This window comes from Eucyclogobius newberryi, unplaced genomic scaffold (assembly GCF_026437365.1).
Source record: "Eucyclogobius newberryi isolate DKJ021-1_F unplaced genomic scaffold, fEucNew1.0.hap1 SCAF_7, whole genome shotgun sequence".
Taxonomy (NCBI): Eukaryota; Metazoa; Chordata; class Actinopteri; order Gobiiformes; family Gobiidae; genus Eucyclogobius; species Eucyclogobius newberryi.
The window spans coordinates 28,308,466-28,330,635 of record NW_027316389.1 but is presented as its reverse complement, the minus strand read 5'-3'; the positions used below and the strand labels follow the sequence as shown (position 1 = coordinate 28,330,635).

Here is a 22,170-nt window from a genome sequence, read left to right as displayed (position 1 = left end):
GCATGCTGACAGGGTAAAATAAATGTTTTGTTTGTTTGTTGTGTTTAGGGAGATTGCAATTATTCGGTTTATCGATATTCTTGATCATTCAGGTCACAATAACTAAAAAATAATAATGGTGAGGCAGCAACAGTGAGTAATTTCAGCTCAAGCTATACTCCAAAAAAGCAAAACTACGTATAAAGTACTTTTTTATCCGTCCGTTTATTTTGATTCATTCAGAAAGTTTGATTTTAGGATTTCAAAGTGCCGTTAATCATGAATAGTTAATGAACTGTGATGTTACGTTGTGTTCCTTTAGATTCTGGATGAGGTGGAGAAGAGGCGAGCCATCTCTCCTGCCCTGGTGCAGCCCTTCATGAGGGGCATCATGGAGGCCCCCTTCCCTGCACCAGGACGGACCATCACTGTCAAAAACTTCCTGCCTGGCTCTGGGACCGAGGTGAGCACTCGTGGTGGATGTGTTCAATGGTTAGGTGGATAGCACTCTTGACTCACAGTGTTTGATCTTGATATAAACATACACGATAGGTTAATCCTCCTCAGGCCTTCTTAAACACAGTCCTGGGTCAAAATCTGTAAACCTGGAACATGAATGAGTGAGACCGCCCACCGCTCCTGACAGGCGGCCCCGGTATCACCGAAGGATCAGTCAAATGCACAGAACTGGGACTCTAACCCTTTATTTTCTGTAAATCCATGTTTGTGGTTGTCTGCTCCTGAACACTTCCTAAACACTGTCACTTTAATTTAATCACTCATGAATTGCTTATTCATTTTGCAACTGTAAATTTGTGTACATAATATCAAGCCTATTTTATTTTCTCTTAACTTATAGCTTATTGTTATTTTTACCCACAGCAGATTTAAATAGTTTCTCTTTTTGACTTATTCATTGTTCATTGTTTTCATGTTGCACCGAATCACAAAGACAACTTCCTATGTTTGTGAATCCTGTTGATTGACAATGGCAACAAACCCTTTTCTGATCCTGCTCCAGGTGATCGAGCTGTGTCGGCCGTCTGATTCCCGCCTTGAGCACGTGGATTTTGAATGTCTGTTTTCCTCTTTGAGTCTGCGTCTCCTCCTCAAAGTGTTTGCCTCTCTTCTGCTGGAGCGCAGAGTCATCTTCACCGCCGATAAACTCAGGTTAGAAACACGACAACATGACCCGGCATCGTCTTTATTTGGGATCGGATCAGTTGGACAATATGTTTATGGAACGGCGCCCGGTGTGAAATTGTAGAGTAGATCAAGAATTTCTAGCTATAGTGGAAATGACAGGAGGATCTCAAGTCGACATAATGAGACAGAGGAGCGACGGGGGAAGGAATGCTGTTGTTTTATACCGTCGCCCGGGGAACAATCTTCATCTAATGGAAAACTGTCATGGCCGCCCGAGAGTCCGGAGCAACCACATGTCCGCGCCGACGTCACAAAACCCACATACTTTAGGGAAACCTGTTATTGGTGCGCTGGGGAATTCAGCATGTAAACTTAAACCGGCGTGAAGCGAGTTAAGCCTTTCATGAGGTTAAGAGTTGAAGTCTTTTATGTACAGAACTACTTACTAGTATTCCACAGAAGTGCGTAAAGGAGACATAATGCAACCGATTATCTGTATTTTGTTCTAGATACAAGTTTATGAGCTGCTTGAACCTTTTGCAGTGTTCAAGGCAGTGATGAGAACATTCTTTCCAATGGTATACTTTTACGTATTTGCTTTTAAATATATATTGATTGTATTTTGTATTTTCCAAGTACACATTTCTTATCATGTTAAAATAGCTGTCTAAATAATGACTTTGAATTTGAGTGAGAGAAATGTTGTACATTCTCCTTTAAATATAACAAACTAGATGTTGTAACTCATTACTTTACACCTGTGGCATTTATGTGGGTTCATCATGAGTTTTTACAATAAGCGGAAACTGTCGTTTATTTTTCCCCCTCAAATGAATTAAGCACAGCCAGATGTACAGGCTGAAGACATTAAGTTAACTGTGTGAGGTTGTGGAGGGCTGCTATTTTATAGCCTTATATGTGTTGCATCACACGCCCCTCAAAGATGCGTCTCACATTCCTCACAGAGAGACAGGGGACAAGTCAGATCTTTATTTGTAGGAGAAAAACATGAACAGATCCAGCGCCATCTTGTGTTTTAACTTTGAAGCAACTGTGAATCAAATATGACTAAATACATTTATAATTGTCTGCAAGGTATCTATTTAGAAATTATGAGTTTTATTAGGAATGTTGGAAAGCCTGCACTTATGTTGGGATACACAAGATCACATATGAATATAATATAACACGATTAATTTGAGAAGAAACATGATGAGTTTATGCTCATTTGGGATTACTGACAGTATGACCAAACAACAGATAAACACACTTTACATTTAGATTTACTTAGGGTATGGATCTAAAATGATCACTATTTTTTATTATTTTTAGCTCTTACAAGTAGATTAAATTGTAAACTCAAAAATTAATACATTTTTACAAATATCTTAAGTTAAGCATTTTTCCCTAATTATGTGTTATATTAATAGCAATAGTTATAAAAGCTGAATTAACTGTGATCATAATACCAGTACTAGTCATTTTGAATAGCGCATTTATTTTGAGTTACCGCAATATTTCAATCCCAGTCTTACTACTTCTCTTTTTTACTAAACTCACTACTACTACTTCATCAGTATTAGGTTACTTTGTTCGGCTGGATTGAGTGTTTTCGTGTCATCGCGATGTGCCCTGGCTCCGAGCCCCCCCCGGCCCCCCTGCGCCCCCCCGGCCGGCGCCGTACCGCGTTTACACAAAGGAGGAACTCATGAAACTGCGGAGAACAGTCGTCTTACCCGGAGATCGTCACGTTATCCCGGCGGACATCCTAAGATTTTTATAAGAGATCTTCTACTGAGAGTGTTTTTCAAACTTCCTATAAGTTATTTGTTCTGTTCTTCTGTATCTACCTCTGTATCTACCTGCGTTGCATCAATGGAATTTCCCCATGTGGGACAATAAAGTATTATCTTATCTTATTTTATCTTATCTTATCTTATAATAACATAATGGCAAATGCAGTTGTGATACTTGAACATCTATTTTGAGTTACAGCTCTATTTCCAATCTTGTTACTACTCCTTTTTACTACTTTTCGGGCCATAATAATGCTAAATCCTGGCGTTTGTATTTCCCCAGCACGTTGTCCCAGTGCTGTCATGCAGTAGTGGCTCTTCTGTACCCGTTCACCTGGCAACACACGTACATCCCCGTCCTGCCCGCCTCCATGCTGGACATCGTCTGCACCCCGACACCTTTTATAGTGGGACTCCTCTCCAGCTCACTGCCCCGACTCAAAGAGCTCCCCATCGAAGAGGTGAAGCATCGTTAACATCTTCAAATTAAATTGCATTTGATCCGTGTAATCAGTTTGACTTTTGACTGTTTTGCTCACAGGTCTTGGTGGTTGATCTTGGCAACAGTCGCTTCTTACGACAGGTATGTTTAGACACTTGTCATCATTTAATCCTGGTTTGAGCCCTGTTTAGTCCTGATTGACACTTGGTTTTGTCTTGTTCTTGTCTTGGTTTAGTCCTGGTCTATGTCTAGTTACAAGTTTGGTTCCAGTTTAGTCTCGGTTTTGATGGGAACAATGTAAAAGTATAAAAGCATCCTTCGACTGCATTAACACTATCTTTGGCTAAACCAGGACTAAATCCCAAACTAAACCTGGATTAGACCAAGAACTAGAACAGGACCAAATCATTTCATCATCAGAATTAAAATGCCCTCACACATTACAATAACATAACAAAGAGCACAAATATGTGTGCTGGTAATAAAATTCAACATAATTAATGCAGCAAAGAAGGATAAGTATGAGTCAAATATACAATGAGTAATATAAAAGCAAAATAATTGTAAATATTCAAAAATAGATATTTAGATGATATGCAAGTGATGGGGAAAGTGTTTTGAATGTGTTATGAAATGTAGCTATTACAGACTTGTTTTCTATCGCTGCACAAACTTGATATGAGCTTGCTATTTTGATTGATTGATGAGTTTAAATGAATGAATATTAATTATAAATGTTTTGCGGGCCGGATTAAAACATCTGGGGGGCCGGATTCCCACAGCCTGAGTTACACGCTTTAAACTGTTGTAGTCTCATCTGTGCATGTGCTGCTTTTTGTGTTCAGTTGGATGATGAGGACTCCATTCTTCCACATAAACTGCAGGCTGCACTTGAACATGTGCTGGACAAGAGGAAAGAGTTGGCCTGTGATAAAGGAGACCTCTCTAATGGTACGTCTTGGGGGCCAACCTGGTGTCCCAGTGGATGTCCCACAGGCACACCACTTTTCTTTGCTCACAGTTCTTTGCCCTTTCTTGAGACTCGGCTTAATTGTTGCCTGAAAGGATTTAACATTACCAACACAATAAGGATTAAGGAGAGTAAATAATGTCTTTATGACTGTTGGATTGTGCAATGGTGATCATTTAGGTTTATTTCTTTAATTTGGTTTTATTTATTGATCCACAAGGAAAATTATTTGGACACCGTTGCTCACAAATTACAATATTATAACAAAGAGCAAAGTACAAGGTCATACAATTATAAATAATAATGTTGCAAAAATGTCAAAAGAAAAAAATATTAAATTATTCGCTGGTCTATTCTATGATTCTACAACATTTGACGCTACAAGCCATAATAAGTCAACTTTGTGCAGAAAATAAATTGTGCAGGTAACATTTTATCATATGACATAGCTACAAATACATGTTTAATTATGATTAACTGATCACTAACAATTATTAATCTACCCCAACTCTGGTAAATGATTGTCTGTTAAAATGTAGTTTATTTTTTGTCATGATTTATACAAATGTATAAATGCTTTGTGTTATGCCTCATTATAAAGCGTTTACATTGTTTATAATTACATGTATTGACTAGTTGCAAATCAAATCTAAAACTGGACTAAATGAAGTGTTTTGTAGTCAGATGATGGCCGTTATATCGCTCTTAACCTGAAGCTTTTCCCGTTTCCTTTCAGACTCCAGTTCGCTCAGTACAGTGGTGTCCGAGGCCTTTGTGCGTTTCTTCGTGGAGATCGTGGGACACTACTCTCTGTTCATGGGCGGGACGGAGCGCGAGGATGAATCGCTTTCCTCCCCCGCCTCCCCCACTCCCCCCTCCTCCTCTTTCCAACGCGAGCCCTTCCGAAAGGCCGTGACCTCCAAGAGTCTGAGGCGCTTCCTCGAGGTGTTCATGGAGACGCAGATGTTTACCGGATTCATCCAGGAGAGGGAGCTGCGGCGCCAGGGACTGAAAGGTCAGAAATGAGCTGGGACCTGTGTCTAAGAAAGACCTTTTATGACAGTTAATGAATAGTTATGCGGTAGTTGGCCTGGCTTGTCTAAAACAAACAAAAATGTGTTCGAAATTCTGGAATGGATGGAAATGTTGAATATTACTTCTCCTGCCCAGGTCTCTTTGAGGTACGAGCACAAGAGTATCTGGACTCACTGCCTGGAAGCGAACAGCGGGGAGTCAACAAATTTCTCAAAGGCCTTGGTGAGTTTTTGACATTTATTTTTGTAGGATTAGAGATAACATTTCTTTGATTAGGAATTATTTGATATGAAAATAAATAGGTTGTATTTCTAATCCTCAATATGTTGCTTTGTCTTTAAACCTTTTTAGGCAACAAGATGAAGTTTCTGTCAAAGAAGTAAACCAAACAAACAAACAATTCTTGGAAAAGCAAGATAAAATGTGCCTGAAGATGATGAAAACTTACAAATGGGCTCTATTTGTCCAGAGAATTGTCTTGATATACAACGAGTGAACTTGAATTTAGCTTAACCTTGTCAAAATCATTTCTCGACTCCTCAAACATTCATTTGAAGAGTCAGTGTACCATAATGTCTAATGCATTCCAATTATACTTTTTTCCTTCACAAAATTGTATCACAACTTCTTGAACGGGAGGCTTTTAAGTTAATTTATATACTTTTTAGTCAAAATAATCTTTTTCTTTTTCTTTTTAAAGTGCAACTAAACCTCCTGTAGCGTGTAAAAGGCTTTATTTAACAAAGTCTAGTGTGTGTAGACCACTTTGGTTGTCAGGTTTGTATACCACTGTTACATATGTGAATACAGCTCATTTGAGTTAGAAAAAATAATATGTGTCTTAGATAACACAGTTTGTAAAAGCAACTGTTCTTCGACTTGATCAGGATTGCAATAAAGTTTATCAATAAAGTAATTTGAAACTGATGGATCTCTTGTATATTTTAATGTTTGAAGTTCAAATCTTTAAATGCTCCAGTGTCATTGGCTGAAACATGTTAATAAAATTGTATCATTAATTTAACTCAATTAATCTCCAAGGAAACGGCACCTGTCACAATGAGATGTAATACTAGGATCGTGCAGCAGGGGGCTCTGTGGCTCAGTTAATGTTAAACTGGCTCCTTCAGCTCAAGGGTCCAAAGGTCAGTCCCTTTTAAGACTCGGGACAATACACTTGTGCAACAGCTATAAAGAGTGCTACTGTTGTGTTGTTGATTGTAAGAGACTTTGTAGATAATTTCTGGGTGATTTATTTCATTTGAAGTTTATCAGGAGAGACTGATGTTCACACGTAAATACAATGAATGTGTCTTTGTCCAACACATTCAGTGCCTTTAATAACATTTCATACTTATTTCATACTTCATACATATCTACATTGTTTCTGTCCTTTATTTTCCTTGCTCTTTATTTTCATGCTCGTTATTATACACATTTCATTAACTAGTATTTATAGGCTGGACTGGTTCAATTCAGTGCTTTAAACCCTTGTAATATAGGTCAAAGTAACTAGATTGTATCTCTGCCCATATGCTCCACTGTATTCATAACCTGAGTCACTTATATAGTTCTATTGTATACTGTACACTTGCACAGTGTTGTGTTTTAAGCCATTCAAACTAGAATTTCCCCTAATAAATCTTCTCTTATACAAATTCAAACATTCATGGTCCCTTTTACTCACAATTCAACCAAAAGCATTCAACGTGCTTTACAAAACAATCATAAGTCACCAATTAAAAGCATGAAAAATGTGTTCATTCAGCAGCACTATCATGTGTTTTGGGACAGCACAAGTGTTCATATTATACATATTCAGTGAGTCTTTAACACCGACATTCCATTTGACTTTAAAACTATGCATTTCATGTAAAACTCCAACAATGGAAACAATAGGACAAAAACAAAGCAAAAAGAAACAAAAAAGGCAGTGACAAGGAGATGGATGACGTGAGAAGACTGAATCGACCAAATTGACAGGCTGACTTTCCACTGACTTCATTTGCCTTTTGCCATTTGTTTGTTTTGTGTTATATTCTGAGCTCGTGACACTTTGTAGTTCCCATGGCAGCGGGTTATTGCATAATCCTGCATTTATACACGAGTTCAGGGCAGCAGAAATCACCTCTAGTGTCAGTTTCTCCAAAGACAAACATGGGAACACGAGAGGAGGTCCACGGCTCTATCATAATCCCGGGTGGGTCATGTGGCTCTAAGCAGGGGCCCCCCTCCCGCCCTGGCCCCTCATGCAGGAGGCAGCACCCCATACGTCATCACGCTGACCGGTCAGTCCTGCCCCGCTCCCTCCCCTCCCGTGTCTTGGGTCTTTTTCTCTGGCTTTTTCCAGGCTTCGTGTCATTCCACGGCTAATTCCTGAAATTCCTGCCCTCCTCCCGCTTCAAACAAACGGCATCAGGAAAGAGACGAGACAGCGCAATACAAACAAGACAAGCGCGCACTGCAACTTTGGAAAACTTCTATATTCTGACTTTATTCTACCTGCTGCATTCCACATAAACCGCAACAGGTAAGCGCAGATCACTCATTGTTAGAAGAAGCCAAAAAATGAATAAAAAATGAACAAAAATGAATAGTTATTTTCATGTAACTCCGTGTAAAGTTTTAGTTTATTTTCTGTTTGTTTTTTTATTTGCATTTGAACGCATTTTTGGCTCGATCAATCCCTGTAACTCTAAAAACATTCCTCAAATATTTGGCATTTCTTCGCGCAAATTCCGACATTTTTCCCGTAATTGTTGGAGCGTTTTGGACTTCCTGAGCCCGGCGCTGGTTTGTTGTGTGGAAAAGGGAAAGCATCACGTCATGATGTGGTCAAACATTACCGTCAGACTGGCTGAAATGTAACGTGGATATTTCACTCATTAACTCCGGAATCATTCACACACTTGACTTGTGCGTATAAATGACCAACTTTATGACTGGATTTTCTTCACTGATTTATTTATTCAAAACATGTCATTTTGTGGAATTCAGGGCCTTAACTGTTTACATTTTTATTCTTTTATACTAAATTCTGCTTTGAAGTTGGGTCTGGTCCTGGTTTATTTCAGAACAATTAAGATTTAGTCCAGGTTTAGGCCTATTTTATTCCCCATTTTAGTTCAAATTTATACTTGGTTTAGTTCTGTTGTTTCTTATGAAGCCACATTGCTGCAGGTATTGAAGTATTAAGTGTATTACCGATGTATAATCCTTCTAACCTGTTTTAGCCTGTGAAATGTTAAGTATCTAAATTGTTTTTGGCAAAATATATATAATATGTAACAGCCTGAAATATTTAAAATGAACTCCCAGCAACAAAAAAGGAACACAATTGAATTTATATTATAATACTAGAATATGTTTTGGTTAAGAAAGTGAATTCAAGTCATGACCAGCCACTTTCTCTGCAGATTTTAATTCATTCTGTGCAATAATAAAAGATAAAGTGAATTATGAATTGCGTATTCAGTGTTACAACAGCAATACAATTAAAATAATTAGATAATGATGTGTAATGTCCGCTGATTGTTCCAAACAAATGAGAGAAGTGACCGTTTCCAGCATAACATCTGCTCTACTCAAGCCTTTATGCCTGAGTCAAGTGCCCTGCAGCAGACGTCACGCATTAGAGGTTTCTCCTGTGATTTTGGACAGTGTTTGAGATCATTTTGAGATAAATTTGACACAAACGCATGTCTTTGGGTCATTTTGGCGGTGAGAGTGTGTGTTTGGAGCCCCACGGGAGAACAGGGAAGAGCAGAGCGATTCCACAGGGGCAACAGGTGGATGGTGGCGGCGGGACGGGGCCAAGAGACGGGGGCGAAGCCTAAACCTAAGGACAGCTTTTCAAGCGGCCTGGATCTTTTGTTTTCAAGGCTGTGGACCTTCAACAGCTTCAGTGTTGGAGCTCGAATGTTTACTTCTGCTTGAGATCTAGGGATATTTACAAAAATGAATAACTCAATATCTTTTTGGAGTGTCCCAATAACAATGGTCAGACAATATTTATAAATCAATCCAACAGAAATTTGCTAAAACATCTTTAAACGTATGAATTGACTTGAATTATTAGACAAATTCATGTGAAATGTCTGTAAAATGAATCACAGAAGTGCAAAAATATCACTTTTTAAATGTTTCTGAAAGTTTACAACGTTGCGTTTTGTTTCTTTGATGAATAAGATATTATGTAAACTTCTATACATAATATCCTATAAGTGATCTGTTCTGTTCTTCTGTATCTACCTCTGTATCTACCTGCGTTGCACCAATGAAATTTCCCCATGTGGGACAATAAAGGAATATCTTATCTTATCTTATCTTATACAGTGCTCACCTCTAATTCAGTTTATTATGACAATTCAATGTGTTCAAATGTTTTTGTTGAGATTTAAATATCGTTTTTATCTGTGAACTAACTCACAAACAGGAACTTGCTTCAGCGACAAGTGTAACATAAAATAATATTTAATAACGGTCAAATATAAACTATGATAAAATGAGATGCAAAACAAATAAGGTTGACTAAATAAACTGAAAATGGGACTAAATGTTTAAATGTGGTCAGATCAATAGAGCAAAACATAAACATAACATAAAATTGCCCACAAAATATAATTTTTGGGAAATACATAAACTTTTCTATTTTCATTTTAATCAGCTGTTTCTCATGCAATTGTCCATATAAAACAGACAAAAGGTCATATATTTTACATTTACAGGCTTGATATTGCAACAAAGTCTACACTGGCCCCTGAGGGTAGTTTCATTTGAGTTACACTATTATTCTATTCTAATCCTAATATCCTAATGTATTGTATTTGTGCTGTTCCAGTGTTTCTTACACACAGCTCTTCACTCGTGGCACGTTTGAAGCACTTATAGAACAGGAAACATTGTGTACACCACAGTGAGTTTGTGTGCATGTGTCGCCTGAAGACATGGGTTAGTTCTGCTCTTCCCACATAGCAGTCATTCCTCCTCCGCTCACACGACAGGCCCAATAATGTTTCTGATATGAACCCTGCGCAACAAAGACCCCAGTGACCTGCGTGCGCCCACTGCTCTGCACATGTGCATCTCCACACACTCATTACAGGAGTCTTTATTCTCATGATCTCAATTTGTCTGTAAGAAAAAATTATTCTGGGATCAGTAAACGCGCGAATGCTCAGTTGTGAGTTCAGCTTGTTCACTCTGCAGTGTATGAGAGAGTAACGTGCAGATATTACATAGTCTGTGAATTGAAATGATGCACAAAAAGTCTGCACTTTTGGTTTAAACAGGACATTTACTCACACTTGTAGATTGCTTCAAAGTGGCAAATGTTTGACTTTATCAACAAGGTTAAAGCCAGTCAATTTTGTGTTTTCCCTCAAAGAATATATTGTAAAGCATCACGGTGTGACAAAAATGAGACTGCAAACGCTTTCTGCATCTAATAATAATGTAATTTGTGTCTCATCAACCCCAAAATAAGAGCCGAAAGCAGGGCTCTTATTGGTGGTGCTTAGGATGTTTCACTTGGCCGTCAAAAAAGCAGTTTTAGCGCCGAGCTCATGCCTGAAAATGAACGCTTGTGGATGTTATACTTCAGCTTTAATAAAGTTAAGTTAAATCTTAGCCTGACGGTAATGTTTGCAATGCCATTTTCCACCTTCACGTGGATCAAGTGTCTGAATAAAAGAGTAAATAAGTCAGTTCATATAGAGTAAGCGTCAAATTGAAAAAGAGAAATTGAAAGCACCATATTTCACTTTTATTTATTGTATTGTCCGTGTATTGTGTAAGAGTTAAGTGCAGAGTTCTGTTGAGAGGTCGTGTGGCTCCTGACCGCCGCACCAGCTGAGATTATCCCTCTGAGCAGATCCAGAACAGGGGCCTCGCTGGGGGAGCGCGAGCAGGGACAGAGCGGCCACAGAGATACGGCCCTCAAATGCACTGCTACATACGTTGTAGATGAAGTGCAAATTGTGGATTCTAGCTGCGCATTTAATTTGAAATGTTCCGTTTTCTATTGGCCCCTGCTCTCCATTAAGATGTCACAATGTCATACTTTACTGTTAATAATAACTGTTAACTTGTTTCCTTGACATCTCAAAAGCCTTTATTTTCTTTTATTCACTTTGTCTAAGATCACCATTCCTCAAGTAAAATAAAACGTTCTGAATGATTTAGCCAAAGTGACTAAAAGAGCACATTTGAGCTTACTTTTTGGAGCATATTGACTTGAAATTACTTATTAATGGTTCAAAAAATCTCACAATGTTTTATTTTTACGTCATTTTGATTATAATATGACCTGAATAATCACAATGATCAATTAACTAAATAATCTTGGCACTCCTACAGTTTATAAAAATAAATAATAATACTAAATAATATCTAGAATGTCATGAATGCAACCTCTGGACTTGAAGCCTGCTGTTGTGATCAAATGTGAACCCTCTTCCTTTTGCTTGAGCATCAGAGACTGTAAACTGTAAACAGCTGTGTACTGAACAGGAAGTGCCGTCTGACACCGGTGGCCCCAGAGGAAGAGGCTCAGGACAAACGCTGAGTCACGGCTCCAGTCCTTGCAATGGTCCCACCTCAAACAGACCCCCCCCGGCTCACGTTACACCACATGACCAACACTCTACCTCTGCTTTGCCCTAAATGGACAAAGGAGGCGTCTTATTGTGATGGCGATAGGGAAGTGACGGCTCTTTCTTCAGATCTGTCACTGATGCCCACTTCCAGCGCTCTCTCACGTCCGCAGAGAGGAAGCCGGGGGGTCAACAACTGCCTTTTACTCCCCACCCAAATGTATGTGCCCTGCAACGTGCCCGTCCTAAACAACTCCAGAAAACAGGATATGAATCTGTTTGCCCAGACTTAACTCTCAAACTCCACGTCATTTTGTCATGTTTTGTGTCGCATTCATGGAAAAACTAAACTTAGCCTACTCTTTTAAATCATTTTTCTCTATTGTAGTAAGTCAAATAATGACTTATAATAAATGTATTTAGGAAACAATGATTCAAAATGCCTCATGGCCTTAATATTCTGCTTGAATCCTCCCCGTTGTCCCTCCAAGAGCCTGTCCAACCTCACTGACACGCCCCTCGTATTGACCCCTCATATTACATTACACCATCTAATCTACAGTCTCATATTCAGCCTTTTACAAACAGCGATAATGGTTTAGAAAAAGTCATTTGTCTTCCCAGCAGGAGGGGACAGGACACTGAGGTCTCTCTGCTACTTGAGGACGAGGGGCCGGACCACTATGTGTGTCTTTGACTATAACAGGCTGATGTAGAGTCAACAATTCATCTGTATTCTGTCATCGGACAAACAGGGGATATTAAAGGTGCACTATGTCACTTTTCTGATGGATTTTCCACTACCTTTTGTCTCCAGGAAGATATTAACGCTTTGTCTGGAGTATAAGGGTGTTCAGGAGGCACAGGACATCCCAGAAATGTGACTGGTCACTCCAAAGATTGGCACACAAAGTAAAAAATAAAATGAATAAAAAATGTCTTCCAATTTCTTCCCAAGTCAGTAAAATAATTCCATTTTAAATGTTTTGTCAATTATAAGACAAGATAAGATAAGATATTCCTTTATTGTCCCACATGGGGAAATTTCATTGGTGCAACGCAGGTAGATACAGAGGTAGATACAGAAGAACAGAACAGATCACTTATAGGAAGTCTGAAAAACACTCTCAGTAGAAGATCTCCTATAAATAAATAAAAACTCCCATAGACAAATGAATAAATAAATACATAAATACCATTGCATGTGATCACGACAGTAATTGCACATGAATATGTGTCACGACAGCACATAGATTGCACATGAATTTCACAGTAATTGCACATGAATTGCACATGAATTTCACAGTAATTGCACATGAATTGCACATGAATTTCACAGTAATTGCACATGAATTGCACATGAATTTCACAGTAATTGCACATGAATTCCAACAGTAATTGCACATATGACAGAATTGCACATCAGTATTAGGTTAGGTCAGTATTGCGAGTGTTCAGTACTAACAGTTTTTGTTATAAAGTCTGACAGCAGCAGGAAGGAAAGACCTACGGAACCTTTTCTTTACACATCGAGGGTGGATTATGATATTCGAGGAATTATGATATTCGAGGAATTATGATATTCCAATTCTTGATCGTCGGCACAATTTGTGTCATCCATCTTTTTGTGAGGGATTTTTTCCCCTGCTGCCAGAAGTGCGCTCCAAAGATATCCATTTATTGTGTCCATGGCAGGAGTTTTGAGGCCCAAATACATAGTTCTGAAATTGAGTGGGATGATGATGTAAAAAAATAGTCTGCAATGCCTGACTGCCATAATTTCTCCAACATTTAGCTTTTCCCTGTGAATAGCGAGCACTTTGACTTGGTGTTATAAATGGGATACATTATTCCAGAATACATGCATATTTTTTACGGTATTTTGCAATAAAAGCACCTGCAATTGAACAAATGCAAGATAAATGTGTTTAATGCCATACTGTGGGACATACGTAAAATGTCCTTTAAACGACATTAGAAATACTTGCTCTGATATTGTCTGTATTATTTTTTGTTTGTTTAGGACCCACTTCTACATTGACTCCACATAATCTTAGATTCTCCAACTGAGTCCACCTGCCTACTGCCCACCTCCTACACCGTCCTCCTGGTGCAGCCCTCCGCCCCACCACGTCTGCGGAGTGGGTGCCGGCTCCCTCCCCCCGGGGTGGGAGTGAGGAGCTGGGAGATGGACTGGACAAGCCCCTGGAGAACGATGCAGAGGGCGTGTGGAGTCCAGACATCGAGCAGAGCTTCCAGGAGGCTCTGGCCATTTACCCCCCGTGTGGTAGAAGGAAGATCATCCTCTCAGACGAGGGCAAGATGTACGGTACGCCCCGCCCCACTCCGCACAGTAGCACCGCAGTCATGCATTTTACCATTTAGCTCTGAGGGAAGGATCTTTAACCATTTAGAAGTGTGTCAATGCACTATGCAAATTATTCTTTAATAAAACCTGTAACTTGTACAAGCGCATGATGAGTCAAGAACCATCTGTGTTTGGGTAAGAACCATCCCTGGTTCCTGTCCAGCTGTCATTTGAACCAGTGTTGTACTGAATGATCCCACAATGTGTCACAGACTGAGGAGTGCGTACAGAAGTCTAGACTTTCCCATCGAAATACTCGGGACTCAGGAGGCAGCCCCAGCGCTTACACCAAAGAAAACTTATTTATGGATAGTATATTCACTTTCTTCTATTAATCCGTGTAAATCCTTCAGATTTAGCTCCAGGTCTTTTCCCATTGGATCTGTCAGTGGTGTAATGCCAAACAGGTGTTAGGAAGGTGAGGGGACATTTGACCATGACACACTGCTGAAAGACACGCACTAACAGATGAGTGTTTGATAGTGGATCTGCTCAGTGGAAAAGCGGGTGGCCTGAGGTAGCAGTATCAGACAGTCCCTGTCATCACCTGCACCTGTCACTCTGCCAGATAGCTCCTTTAACTGCTAGCTTAGCTTAGCCTAGCCTAGCTTAGCCACCCATTGAGGTCATGGCCATAGAGTGATCAACATTTAAATCCTTATAAAGCCTGTAATAATAGATATGGGGGTGGAGGGAGAGGGGCAGGTGGCTCTGGCTAAGGTGGAGGCGGGTGTATTTGGTCGAGGCGGGCCCTTGGGGTCAGGGGCAGGTGATGCGCTGGAGAGTGCGCTGGCCCGTCAGGAATGGCATCTGTGCCTGGGTTCAAGGCAGCTTGCCTGTAACCCTAAACCAGAATAGACGTTTACCCTTTGAGTGGCTGAAAGGGGGGCGGGGGGCACAAATAAACACCAAGGTGGCCAGAGGCGTGTGCACAGGCTCATGCCACCTGTCCTGGCTGTGTGCAAGTGCACACAGTGCAGTCTGTGTCTCGACACACGTACACTGTAGAACAGCTCTTCAGCCTGCTCCTTGTCCTCTATGAGCGGCCTCTTCTGTCGCTCCGCTAGTGGTTCATGTGTTCGGCTCATAGTTCACCTCCAGCTGCTCTCGCAGTTCAAGCTGACAGTTTTGCACTGAGGCAGATTTATGATCTGACAAATAAGGCAGGACCAGGCCAGAGAGTGGCCCGCTGTGCCCCCACTGCCCCTGCCGCCCCCTTAGCACCATCTCTGGGGTCACAAGTGGCCAACAACTCCAGTCATTTATCCATCCACTATCAATACGAATCCACTTTGATGGCCATAAGTGTTGGTAATGCGCTAGTAGCTGGTCTTACATTTTATGGCTAAATTGAATATAAGCAGAGTATATATTTAGAGACATAGATGCAACAGTGAAATGGTGACATAATTATTTTAATAAAGGGTATTAAGGCTCTGTGAATGGGCTATATTTAAGCTCGGAGACACAACAAACTTCAATCTCTCAAAACCACTGCTATGCATCACCTTAAACAACATACATCACATTTTAGTTTGAATTCTCATGTGTAAAGAATGCTCTTCGCAGCTCAACAATGCACTGTTCAGACCCTGAGCAGCAGCTCCTCCTCAGACCATTCCATCCTTGTAAATTCCTTCATTCAGGGCCGTGTTTGTGCCACATACACTGCGCATTCACCACATTTTTCCCATAATGTTGTGCATCGCTGTGTCCCTCGTGCCCATTACTCAACGGACCTGTTAGCTGCCTTATTAGAGACACTGTCGAGATATTGCGGTGGTTATGTGCTCCAGTGATAATTCGACACGCATCTGCCAAGAAAAACATTTCCTGCCTCGTGTGGCTCGGCAAGAGACATGCCCCGTGGCCTGTCCCGGGCCTCATGCTGCGATAATGAAGAAATCGTCCAAATATTGTATATACCCAAGCACGCTCGCATCTCTAGTGAATGTCATTATTGTTTACCCATATTCTTTGCAAATTGGCACATCTCTTTTATACGTTTTTTGTGCATTTGACCATCCGGTGATATTTCTCACGCAGCTGTTGTCCACATCTGTCCGAAGCGTAGAAAAGTATGTGATTTCTGCTTCCTGCATGGTGGTTTCATGGGGAACCGTTTGAATGATCAATACCAGAATGGCAGTGTTTCTGACGATGCACTGTTCGAGTTGTGGAACAAGCAGACATATTTAGTTGTGATTAGGAGTGCGTCACAAAGGTCGGGGTGAATCAGGAGAGTCGTCACCCAGGTCCCAACTCTTTCAGAGACGTGTCAGATTCACCAGAGTTCATGTCCGCGGGCCCCTGGGACACGCACGCTCATGTGTTTTTGTTTAGAGCGTTCACTATAGAAACTTTGCAAGGGATTATTATATGAGCTTATGTCAGACTCTGTTATGAGTTTATGTGCTTTCACTGTGACACTGTCAGTTAAATGTATATTGTGGTTGAGGTGGAAGAAGCGCACAAAAAGTGAATACGCCACAAAAGTGCAGAAATAACTTAAATACGTTTTTGTTTGGAAGACAATCACTGCAAATTTGCATTATTTCTATTTATAATCAGCATTTTTTTAAATAGTTTTTTAATAGACAATTAAAATAGGGTTGTTTATGTTGCATTACCTAATTTTGGACATATTCCTACCTCTTTTTTGACCTAAATAAGGATTTAGTCCAAGTTAAAGCCTCAGTGAGACCGATTTTAGTCCAGAATTTCCAGATTTAGAATAATTATAATTATATTTTCTTTCAGTACCAGTTTGAGATGTGTTTTTTTCCCCCAGAACTAGTCGTACAAGCCCTAAATCAGTGTTTATTGAGCGTTAACTTAAAATTGTTGAGTTCTGACCCATGTATCCCATCCTAAACTTCAAACCAGTTAAACTTTCACACTGACTGTCTCTAGCTAGTACTGACCATCCTTGCCTGTTTGCTCTGTGTATTCCTCTCAGTGACACGTGTGAGGAAGTCAGCCTGATCCAAACAGCTCTGGCATTCGTTGTCCGGTCTCTGAGATGGACATAGGTTTGAGCCTTATGTAAACTATCTGCACATAAATCAGACTAATTGCAAGTTGGTGTGGCAGCTCGCGTTAATAGAAGATGACACGTATTAAATTTACTCCTCCGTTGGATACACTATACTTTGTCAGAAATCGTGGGTAAACTTTGCGTTTGGCTCGGGCGGCCGTGCAGCTGGCCCCAGTGTCGATGAGTGTGAAAGGCCCCTGTGAGCTACCAGGATCCCAGGGTTAATGAATTAGCAGATTACATCATATTTACGGTAGTGTTCTCTCAGGGCTGGGACGGTAAAACATACATTTTTCTAATGCTACTGTTAAGTTTAGACATAAGTGGCCCCAGTTAAAAAGGTTTAAATATATCCCCAAAGTGCAATCAGTAGAAATGTCAAGATTTTAATCGTAAAGGGCTAAAATGTGACGGTTTTAGAAGGAAATTTAAGCCATTTCGGGTCAATTTAGACTCGAAAAACATGAATGAAAGAAAATTAATTCACAGTTTGTTTATGGTGTTCATAATTGTTACATTGTGACGTTTCTTTTCTGGTGTGTGCTTTGGGAAATCGTGACATGTCATATTAATGTTCACATTGTACAGCTAAAAAAATTACCAAGGATTTAATTTTGGACTTTTCCAGCTTTTAAATGAGGTTGGTTGTTATACTGACCCTATTGCCCCAATTTTGCCCTGTAGTCAATAGTGTTTTAATCCACCAAAATTGTATCCGTCAGCTTATTATTTTATTTGGACTATAAGGATGTAAATGGGACAATAGCAGGAAGGCGTGAGCAAGCTGAAGATTTGGTTTACTCTGCCTTTTTACTTACCCTACTTACTTAAATACATTTCCCAGTACTTTTCTGTGTGATTAAATGGTAGTTTTTGCATGTATTCTGTGCAGTTGTTGTCCTGTGAGTGCAGTTTGGGTCAGATCATAGAGATACTTCATCATTTTGAGAGTTTAATCGCCATTGTCCCCCTACATGTCTTTAGTCAAGTCAAGCTTATTTGCAGAGTACCTTTTATGCTCACAACTCAAAGTACTTTACAGCTTTACGCATTTCCAATAAAAACAAAGATAAACAATTTAAAAATAGTCAATGAAAAGTATGTTAATGTTAATAAGTTGAGTCTTTAATTTAGATGAAAAAAGTATTTAAAAGCATATTTGTTCTGGGAGGGAGTTCCACATTTGGGAGGTATAAGTATAAGTAGTATAGAAGTATAGTACTAGTTGTAGTTGCCTGATGGAGGACTTTGTGAGACCTGTGTCAAGATGAGAATTCACCCTGTTTGTAACCAATGACAGCTATTGATTCTGGGCTCTACTTTAGACTTTGGTTAGTTTCACTTGGACACCTACAAGTGTGTGAATGTGGACATGCGTGTGGACGTGCGTGTGGACGTGCGTGTGGACATACGTGTGAGTGAGGGACAGGAGGACACATAGGTGATTGGCTCGTGAGTACAGTGGACAGAAGAGTCAGCAGGAATGACAGGTATTCATCGCACAAGGGCCCAAACAGAGACTGAGCCGGGACAGCTGTGATTTACAACCTGCAGGTCCTGGTGTAGTGGCAGTTTGCGTGACCTCTCGTGACCTCTGACCTCTGCCTCAGACTGTACCAACTACTATCTGAGTGATTTTGTTAAGCACTGCTCAAGGTTGGGATGACTATGGGACGGTTAACTTTCAGTGATTATGTCATTCTTATCTGTTTTTGATAAGAGCAGTCAAACAAATATTTCTATTGCACATTGAGAATTTTTGAATTAATTATCAACCAAATAAAGATTGCAATATGATCTGAAGGCTTAAGACAGAGCATATTTGTAGTGTGGAGTATTAATTATAAGAATCAATTATTATTTTTAATGCTGTCTTTGATATAAAAAATGTAGGGTCTGTATCACAATGATCAGAATATGACTGATTATTTTCCAGTCAACTAGTCATGATTCATGAATTAATGGTATACATACATTTAGGTTACTTTTGCTTCTGAAATTCTCACCACCGTATTTTCCGGACTATAAGTCGCACCAGCCAAAAAATGCATAATAGAGACCAAAAAAAACCCACACTGAAGTATGAAATGCAGTTGCAAGTGTGAAAATAACAAATGATATCACATATAAGTCGCTCCGGAGTATAAGTATATGAGTATAAATATAAGTATAAGTCGCACCCCGGCCAAAACTATGAAAAAAGGTGCGACTTATAGTCCGGAAAATACAGTTTATATATCTTATCATTTAATAATATCTTCCCCTTAAGTCTGACCTCTGCTCCTAACCACATGTTTCACTCACAAAGGGTTGACCGTAGACCTCTCAATTAAAACGACTCGAGTATCTGATTCTTGATTAGGAAATGACTTAATCTCGGTGTTGATTCAAATCTAAGATAAGTAAAATCTGATCATTTTTGCACTTTTCTAACTTGACCGGCACAGTTCGGTCGCTCTGGTCGGCTCTGTCTGGCCCAGCAGTAACAGTGACATTGCTGACACAGTAGTAGGTCAGTGGTGATGGCCTGGATCATTCTTTCCAGACTCGTATTTCCCTGGGACATGTCTGTGACTGTGTGATAAACAGAATCAAACCAGGAGCGGAGGATATAGGGTTCCACCGCCGCTCTCCTCCTGCGCGGGCCCTGGATCACTGTCTGCCCCTTTGGATGGCATGATCTCACCACAGTGTGACCCCCTCTGATCTCATGGCTGTGGAGGGTATTTTTAAGGGCCTCGGACTCAGACGCTCACTCAACAGTTGCAGTGGCAGGGCATCTGATACACTTTTTCTTCCGCAGCCCGTTAATGAAGCTGTTTAATGCCTCTGCATGCCGCTGTGGAAGGAACACTGTGTTCTCCCATTTGTTATGCCGGATACTAAACAGCTATCAAACCATTTCTCTAAAAATAATTATTTACATGATAAGTGCCTTAAATAAACTAAATAAATCAGAAGTACGGTAATAGGAGTAAATTCTGGTTTGAGAGAAAAGTAATTTTATTTATATATATTCACAATTTCCACTGCCAAAAGTGCTGTGCATATTCAAATGATAAAGGCCCAACTCTGGCTGAAGAGTTATGTTTTTAGTTGTTCAAAATGAATGAATGAAATGTACTAAAATGTTCCCGTATATTTAATGGTTGAGTTATTGCACAAAACATTAATGAACTGTAAAATTAGCTATAAACATGCAGAAATGTTACCTTTATAGGCTTTATTTGGAAGATAACACAGCAAATTCTGTTCTTTTTTAAACTTTTTTAAAACTTAATCTTTTTCCCTGGGTGTGTTCAAGGTCTATTTCTTTATTTTGACATGAAACTTTATTGGTCTAAATTTAAAACAACCGTTTCAATTGACATTTTGATACACTGCTCACCTCCCGTTGTGAATCATAGTTCTAAAAATATGGTGTGTGCAAATCATTTTAAACCGTCTTTACACGCGAGCTAATAAACAATTACCGTATGTTAATTTTAGAAATAGGCAATTAAACACTGTGAAGATGAAACATTTCATTGTCTCTAATGGTTGCAATTGTATTTTGTCTTTCTTTTAGCCGTAAAACTGGTTAGAACTCCCTCTTAAGTACGCCGTGTTCATCTATGGCACTTACTGTACAAGGATGAACTTTTGAGCAGATAAACACTAGTAGAGAAACTTAAAGCTGCTGAACTTGATACGCACAACTGGCTGTTCATTTTGCGTTGCAGACTTTTGACAAAGCTCCCTGGCCGCCTATTCAAAAGTCTGATTGGAAGCGAAAGTAGGGCTCTTTCTTAATCCCCCAGGGAATTAACGAAATATGCATTTAGTCAGTCAAACAATCGGCCGACAAGTGCACCTCTCGATAAATATTACGCTTGAGGAGTTACAGGCGAGAGGGGAAATAAAAATGAAGCAAAATGACAAAATGAACCCTGGCTCTGGGTGTATCTGTGAGTGAGGTTTAGTTCACAGGGAGCCACACAAAAGCTTCTCTTAAGGGCTGATGTGAAGTTTAGTTCATAAACCAACTCTTTGTTGAATGTAGATTTACATGTTTTAGACGTTAAATGCTTGTACTTTTCTATACTTAAAGGTGCACTATGTAACCTTTCTGTAGTGCATCTCTCCATGGAGATGTCGTTGTTTTGCCTGGAATGTTGCACTGTATGGCACTAATCTTATCCATCTCCAAGGAGACAAACAGAAGACACATCATGCCAAATATTAACATTAACAATTGCATTGTTACTGAATAAATGCAAGATTGACACGTTTAATGTTATAGACTGCAGAAATACAATTTATATGGAGATTGCCGGGCAAATTAATGGATTTTGACATTTTGTGGGATTCTTTCACAAAGCATCAAAAACGTATTGTGTCTGTAAATGTCTTGTTTGAGATTCAGGTTTAGTGCAAAACTTAAATGAACCAAACAATTAATCAGAAGCAGAAATAGTATTACTTTATATACTTCTTTGGAAGATTACACTACATTTCTAGTAGTACACTAGTATTTTTTTTATAGTTTTGTTTACTATATGCTCAATGTTCTAATTTTGCATATCTCCACACAACAATTGTGTTATCTTCCACCTCTAAGTACACCTTTAACATCCCTTTTTCCTCAATCATAGTCTGATATTTAGTTTGAGTTGACTATTTATCTTGTTAAAACGAAATACAAAGTGACTAGCAAAGTGCTGCATGGCTTTATCTTCAATGGGTCAAACTTAAATCAAGTCCTGACTATTTTCTTTTGCAAAATTTCAAAACTTTCTAAAACAACAACAACAACAATTAAAAA

The 22,170-nt window shown here is 39.5% G+C and overlaps 2 protein-coding genes across 4 annotated transcripts in view; both read left to right on the top strand.

Annotated features, from left to right (window-relative positions):
* Positions 1-6,295, top strand: part of LOC140348775 (DENN domain-containing protein 2A) — a 47,872-nt gene extending 41,577 nt beyond the window's left edge. For both annotated transcript variants that reach the window (XM_072434857.1, XM_072434856.1), the window contains exons 13-20: positions 302-442; positions 1,001-1,149; positions 3,205-3,382; positions 3,463-3,504; positions 4,209-4,314; positions 5,070-5,348; positions 5,504-5,590; positions 5,720-6,295. In XM_072434857.1, the coding sequence (XP_072290958.1) occupies positions 302-442; positions 1,001-1,149; positions 3,205-3,382; positions 3,463-3,504; positions 4,209-4,314; positions 5,070-5,348; positions 5,504-5,590; positions 5,720-5,751 (1,014 nt within the window). In that variant the 3' untranslated portion in view covers positions 5,752-6,295. The remainder of the gene's footprint in view (positions 1-301; positions 443-1,000; positions 1,150-3,204; positions 3,383-3,462; positions 3,505-4,208; positions 4,315-5,069; positions 5,349-5,503; positions 5,591-5,719) is intronic.
* Positions 6,296-7,663: 1,368 nt separating this feature from the next.
* Positions 7,664-22,170, top strand: part of LOC140349220 (transcriptional enhancer factor TEF-3-like) — a 33,711-nt gene continuing 19,204 nt past the window's right edge. The window contains exons 1-2 of one of the 2 annotated variants that reach the window (XM_072435491.1): positions 7,664-7,898; positions 13,985-14,290. In XM_072435491.1, coding sequence (XP_072291592.1) covers positions 14,284-14,290 — 7 coding nt within the window. In that variant the 5' untranslated portion in view covers positions 7,664-7,898; positions 13,985-14,283. The remainder of the gene's footprint in view (positions 7,899-13,984; positions 14,291-22,170) is intronic. The other variant, XM_072435490.1, reaches the window with a different exon arrangement.